The sequence below is a fragment of the Hordeum vulgare genome, chromosome 4H (genome assembly GCF_904849725.1).
Source record: "Hordeum vulgare subsp. vulgare chromosome 4H, MorexV3_pseudomolecules_assembly, whole genome shotgun sequence".
In the NCBI taxonomy this organism is placed as follows: Eukaryota; Viridiplantae; Streptophyta; class Magnoliopsida; order Poales; family Poaceae; genus Hordeum; species Hordeum vulgare.
The window spans coordinates 590699093-590706167 of record NC_058521.1 but is presented as its reverse complement, the minus strand read 5'-3'; the positions used below and the strand labels follow the sequence as shown (position 1 = coordinate 590706167).

The window sequence follows — 7075 nt, the reverse complement described above, 5'->3', positions numbered from 1 at the left end:
TTGAATATAATGGACACTATTGAGGATGTTAAGAGGAGATATGAACACAACCATTTCATGTAGAGCTTAATTGTTGGCTGTTGTAGCATTAGGCTAGAAAAAACATATCTTTAAGCATGTTTAACTCAGTATTTACTCATGCATTGAATCCTCCAAAGTTTCTTTTACTTTGATTATGCACCTAGACCTAGCCTTAGAGAAGGCATGCAATCTTGGCTTGACTCTTTGTACTTATTTATGGAGTTTGTCTCTATATCTACATGACCATCGGAAACGCATTTCGGGTCCTAGGAACATATGCTCCCGGAGACAAAAAAAGAGTTTGAAATGAAAAAAAAATCAAGTCAAAATTTATTTGTGTACTTAGTCACATCCAAATGCTACCTGCAAATTTTAAGGCAAAAAGTTTAAACATTTTGACTTGTGCAAAAAAAAACCAAATTGAACATCAAAAGTTACCCCAAAATGTCACCCCAAATATTTTTTTTTGTCGACGAAACACCGCTGCTCCTTATCGCACGAAAATTGTCAAGCATGCTTGCGACCCTTATACAATCATCTACAAGAAATATTCAGAGTTTTTCAAAAACATTTTGTATTATTTTTGTGTTACTATTCATCCGGGTGCATATGCACCCGGGAACCAAAACACCTCTCCCCATTACCATCACCTTTATATTCTTTAACATGGTAGTGTTTTCCCTACTATTTTTGCTAAAACATTGGTAATCTTAACCCATTTTCTAAGGATTAATACTAAACATGCACTTAATCTCATGGTTAGAACACATTTTATGCGAAATATTCTGGACTAACCAAAGTTATCAGAAAACATTGGTAATGAGTGGTCAGATGCGCAATATGTGACCAACACTGACCTGGACCGAGTCACCGAGGTGATGGGTGGTGATGAACGGTCTTAGCTTGCTTCAACATCTCTTTAGGATCCGTAGTAATTAAGGGGTGAAACCTACCTTACGGTGTATATTGTTTGATCAAAAAGGGATGGAGCATAATTCTTATACATCAGGTGCCCAGGAGTCGGGAAATGTTGCTCCTCCTTTTCTCTCAATTTGTTAGAACCGAAGATCAATTCCAGGAGAGCTATATCAGAAATACTGATATGAAATGTACGATGTGGTCTGAATGAAAATGAAATTATATGGTGTAGGCTGTACGTCGTAGCGCTAGCGCCGCGCTGATTGAGGAACCGGAGTCTTGCTGCTGACAAGCGGAGCCACTACCCGTCACCGATCGCACATCCGAGCAGCTCCTCGAGGTAGTCCGCTCCCAGGTCCTCCAGTTCCAGCACGCAGGAAGCCGGCGCGGCAGCTAAACCCGGCAGGCTCTGCTTCCTCGCCGCCGCAGGCGCGCTCGTCTTGCTGTTCTTGGGTTTGCGTTTCCTCATGCAGTGCCGGCGCTTGAGCGCTAGGGCAGGCGAGTCCCCCGCGGCGGCGGAGGCGGTGCCCAACCCCAGCACCTCGAGCGACTGCTGCACGCGGTTGACGGGGAAGTTGAGCACGGCGGCGGGGCCCCGCAGGGCGAAGGCGGCCTGGTCGTACGCGAGCGCCGCGGCTTGCGGGGTGTCAAAGGTTCCGAGCCAGACGCGGGCACCATTGCGCGTGGAGTCCCGGATCTCCGCCGCGTACTTGCCCCACGGCCGCTTGCGCACCCCGATGAGCGGGTCCTCCGTGGCGCCGCCGCCGCTCGGCTCAACTGCCGTCGCCGCAGAATGGTGCATCATGTGCTCGCCGTGGCGCTGGCGGTTCGTGAGATCCCGCTCCTCCCATCCGGGGTTTCTTGTCGTTGGTGCAGCGGAGGTGACGGAGAACGAGGACGCTTGATGCATGACGGCGCTAAGCTGGTCCATGTCATCATAATCATGGTAGTCAGTGCCACCGCCGCCGTCGAAATGAAGCTGCTGCTGGTGGTGGTACTGGTGGCACGGCGGCGAGTAGGTGGACTGGTCATGGTAGGAAGGAGGATGTGACTGAGGGAGGCTGAAGCTGCCGTACTGGTGTGGTGTATAGGCCAAGTCGTTGCAGATGTAGTCGTAGTGAGGCTCCATGTCCATGGAATACATACTGCACGACCTAGTAAAGTAAGCATCGTGGGCCGGCCGGCACTCGAGATCCTTATATAGAAAGATGCGCCGCGGCGCGGCGCAGGAGATCGATGCAAGGAAAAGTCGCCGGCCGATACAAGTAGTGAGTTGCATCAGGTTTCCTTTCTGTTTGCTCACCGCTGGCTGTAGGATCTAGCGCTGCCCTGCGTGGATGGGAAATTGGGGACACTCCAGCTATGCACACACATGCATTGACGCTCCCACTCTCACCTCGTCTCTCTCTCTCTCTCCACAAATAGAAAATAACTGCACTTATAAATGGGTGCATGACGTAGGGCGGCTGAATACGACAAATCTGCCAGACGTCATCACATTTGACTCAGCTAACCTGGCATACTCATAGATTTATACAAGTGGATCCCTAAGGCTGCTCATAGTGGGGAGTAACTTAGCCAAGTAACATGCACATGTTACTGGTCTATGTTACTACCTCCATAGTGGGTAGTAACATTTGTGGGATGTCATATTAATTAGGATATAGACTCATTTTGTATTGGTATGTGTGATGTTACTGTAACATAGCTAGTTACCACAAGCACCTCTCTCCTCATTAACTCACTGCCACATAAGCAAATTTGCATTGTAATGTGTGATGTTACTAGTATGTTACTCCCCACTATGGCCAGCCTAAGTAATTAGCTAAGTTTATCGCAACATCATGATCGATCTCGTGGAGGACACCGAGTGGTACCGCCCAAGGCGGGCTCATACCAAAAGGTGTCTTTTGGCCTCATTGTTTTCCATCTTAGAGCATCTTCAACAGATGTGCTAAATAAACCACGCATCCAAAAATCCGGTTATATAACACTCGCGGGCGAAAGTAGCACTCCAGCAACCACATGATAATGCCACGCGAGGTAAAAACACGCCAGCGTGCTGGGAAAAACTGCATTGTGCGGCTTATTTGATGCGTCCGCTCCAACGCGCTGGACAAATCAAACTCGGGTGCAAACCATCAACCGTTGGATCTGAAACCTTCTGGCGCCGGCGTCTTCGCCCGCTCCTCCCCTGCGCGTCGCCGCCCCCTGCTGCTCCTGATGGTTGCTGCTGCTTAGTCTGCCCACTCTCGTTGTTGTTGCCACTCGAGTGCTCCATTCCTCCGACGAACAGCGTCTGTCGGCCGTTTGCAGCTCGGTGCCCACAAGGCATTTGACAGAATATCTGGAAGGTATGTATTGCTTAACTTTATATTTGTAGATGAATTTGGTGCATGTTGTTTGTATTTTTGAAATTAGTTTCGAATCAAGTTTTTAGATGGGTTCATCCTATGATTCTTTTGATGAAGAATTTGATCTTCAAGAGGAGGAGGATATGTTAATGATCCTAGCTATCCATGTCAATAAAAAAGTCGAAGCACGGTGGTTCAATTTTCGGTCGTCAAAAATTGTGGAGGGAAATGATTGATGCCCACAAGAGATTAACGAGGAAGTACTTTGTGGAGAATCTCATATATCCCGCATCATACTTTCAGTGTCGTTTAAGGATGAGCATCGAGTTGATCAAACACTTTGCAGAGAAACTAGCGAGGCATGACTGGTTTTTTCAGCAAAGGAGGTATGCCTCGGGAGAATACGGGCATAGCACCTTCCAAAAGGTGAATGCCACTTTGCATATGTTGGCATACGGTACTCCAATAGATGTAGTTTGTGACCACTTGGCCATGGGTGAGAGTCAAGTCATCATGTGTGTCAAGCGCTTCGTAGTTGGAATTGTGCAAGTGTTTGGTTTGGACTATTTGAGACCTCCCATTGCCGAAGGCACCGCATGGCTTCTGGAGTTCAACAAAGCTCGCGGGTTCTTATGTATGCTTGGCTCAATAGATTGCATGCATTGGAGTTGGAAGAACTGTCATGCTGCATGGCATGAATAATTACGCGGCCAGAAAAAGGTTTTCACTATAATCCTTAAAGCAGCGGCCGATCATGAGACTTGGATTTGGCATGTTTTTTTTTGGAATGCCTGGATCTCGCAATGACATCAATGTTATTCAACGGTCACCACTCATGGCTAAGATTGCAAATGGTGAAACTTCACCGGTGGAGTTTGTAGCAAATGACCATACGTACAACTATGACTACTATCTTGTGGATGTCATCTATCCAAGGTGGCAAACATTTGTGAAGCCGTTGAAGGCACCACAAGGTAGGAAAATTCTTGATTTTCACAATGCTCAAGCGGCCGCTGGAAAAGATGTGAAGAGAACTTTTAGGAATTTGCAAGCCCATTTTACTATAATGAGAGGACCCACTAGATTCGGGATCAAAAGATCCTTTGGCACATCATAAACGTTTGTGTAATCATGCATAATATGATCATCGAGAATGAGCAAGGACAAAATTTAGACTATTCTCAGTACGAGTTGGTGGAAAGACCTGCGCAAGTGAAGAGGGGAGCTTTGAGGGTGGCCCGCTTTTTTGCCTCCTATCATACCATTCGACGTGCCAAAACGCATGATGAGCTTCAAAACGATCTCAGTAGAGGAGTGGTGGTCATGGGGGCAACGTACGAGTTGATGTTATATGAATTATTTGTTGTATTGAAAATAAACTATTTGTTGTATTTATTCATGGACTATTTGTTCTATTATTCATGAACTATTTGTTGCGTTATCCATGAACTATTTGTTTGAACTGAAATAATAATTGAACTATTTATTGTTAATTTATATTGTGTATGTTTAGTCTTCTTGGCTCTGTGTGTAAGTGCGGAATGTGTTTGTATTGGCTGTCCGCGCTGTATATTTAGCGCCACTGCTCGAGCACCACCTCCAGAGCGCTAAATTTTACAGATTCTGCTAAAGCTATCACATCTCCACGCGCGCTGAAGCGCTATTTCGGTGCCCAAATTTTTTAGCGTGCCGCGCTACCGTGCATCTATTCGAGATGCTATTAGGCCAACTCTAGCCGAGATGTCCAATGATGGATATATGCCATCCGCAAGGTGGTAACCCATCGAGTATTTGTGACCGTTGACCGTATAGTCGCAAGCTGGAGCTTTACCTTGTATAAGCCTAGAAAACAGAGGTGATCTTGATAGAACACTCAAGTCATTGTGAGAGCCAGGCCGACCAAAGAATGAATGCCATATCCAAAGATCCTTCGGTGCAACTTCCTAAAGAATGATTCTTGAATTGTTGTTGTGGCCTTTGTACTAACCGTCCACTGGATGACAATTCTTCTGTCTCCAGTGCATACAGTTAAGTGACCCAAGCATCCCTGACCATCCTCTTGCTTCATTCTCAGCCATCAGCCTCTGGGTGTCTTCCTCGGTTGGTGCTCTCAAGTATTCTCGGCCAAAGACAATGGTAACTTCTTTGGTGAACCTTCAAACAACCTCCAAGATTGTGTGTTCACCAATGCGTACATAGACATCCATTGCATCGATAGAACACCCATATACCAAGACTCGAACGACCGCAATGCATTTCATGAGAGGGATTGCACTGATCTCTCCACATGCATTTCTCCGGAGCTTTAACCAGTTATCATATCTCTCAATGGCTTTTGCAATGATCAGAAAAAGACTTGTATGCATCCGAAAGCATTGGCGTAAGTACATCTCCGAATAGGTTGGGTTTGGATCAAAGTAATCTTTCATGGCATGGCTCTCCACTCAATCACGGTTGATGTGTATGCGGCAAAATTGTTATACCGAACATCATAATTGGAAATCATGCCTAAAACGGTGTCAAATTCATCGTCATCTTCTTCCTCCTCTTCGGATGATGACTAGTCCTCCAACGCCAACTCCCTCAAAATCTTCATATATTATCCAAACTGTTTGGTTCAATCCAAATGGCTCGGTTCAAAGAGAAACAAACAAAAAAATCAGCTAGGCAGTTCTTTGAATACTTGGGGTGCGGTGGCAGTGCAAAATCCGGCCGGCGTCGTTTAAACCAAACCGACCAGTGGCGGGTGACCTGCACCGATGCACAAGTTAGGTGAGATGCGGCCGCCGTTAGAAAAAGAATAAACTCAAAAGAAATCATACAAATCAAGAATGGCGACGGCGGTGTTTCACCTTGATTTCGGCGCTGGTGGCGTGGAACGAACATGCTGGCCGACGGGTAGAACGACGACGATGGAACGAGGTAGTGGTAGGTCCGACGGGGAATCGACATAAAGCACGCTGGCGAAGATGCAACGACGAAGTGGACGCGACAGAGAGGTGTAACGTTTTACTTGACCGCTAATCGGTGGAGTAAATATAAGTAAAGTTTTGGGATGGAGAGACATCGGATGTTGCTTCACACATAAAAGGTGAATGTTCCCTATCGGAGCCGCATAGATTTTTTGTGAGAATCTTTAGTTTGTAAGAGGCTTGTGCCAAAACTTATCCCAATCTGGGAGTTTTTTTACTACAACACACAACAGGGCACGGTGATACCGTGCCCAAGTTTCATGAATTTTTGTCGAGGTTTGGATTTCCATGAATTTAAAAACCAACTTTCCCAATGTTTGCGGCAGTTCCAAGACGCTGAGATGTTTGAAATTCATTCCCATTTATTATGTGGGACCTAAACATGAATCCAAGGAAACATATATGATTTTTCAACCTATTTTCACGCGCTGGACCTTGTGATTGTAGTTTAAATTTGAATTATGCATATTAAATGCCTAGAAAACTCAATTAATGTATTAAAAAGGCCAAATGGACCCTGGAAAATTTCATAGTTTAACACGACAGTCATATTTCTCCACGGTGACTCCAGAAATAAATTCAAGGCGAGAAGAGACAACGAATGTTGTTTCACAAATAAAAGGTGAACGTTCCATATCGGAACCATATGGCTGCTTGTGAGAATCTCCAGTTTGTCAAAGGTTTGTGCCAAAACTTGTCCCAAATTGGGATTTTTTTCACCACAACACAAATGAGCCATGACATGACAGCATGCAAAGTTTCATTAATTTCTGATGACATTTTGGATTTACTGGAATTTGAAACACACAG

General features: G+C 45.5%; 1 protein-coding gene across 1 annotated transcript; it reads right to left on the bottom strand.

Moving 5' to 3' along the window:
• Positions 1-1240: 1240 nt before the first annotated feature.
• Positions 1241-2068, bottom strand: LOC123447362 (ethylene-responsive transcription factor 1-like). Its single transcript, XM_045123962.1, has one exon. The coding sequence runs from the start codon at positions 2066-2068 to the stop codon at positions 1241-1243; it is 828 nt and encodes a 275-aa protein (XP_044979897.1).
• Between the last annotated feature and the right edge of the window lie 5007 nt (positions 2069-7075).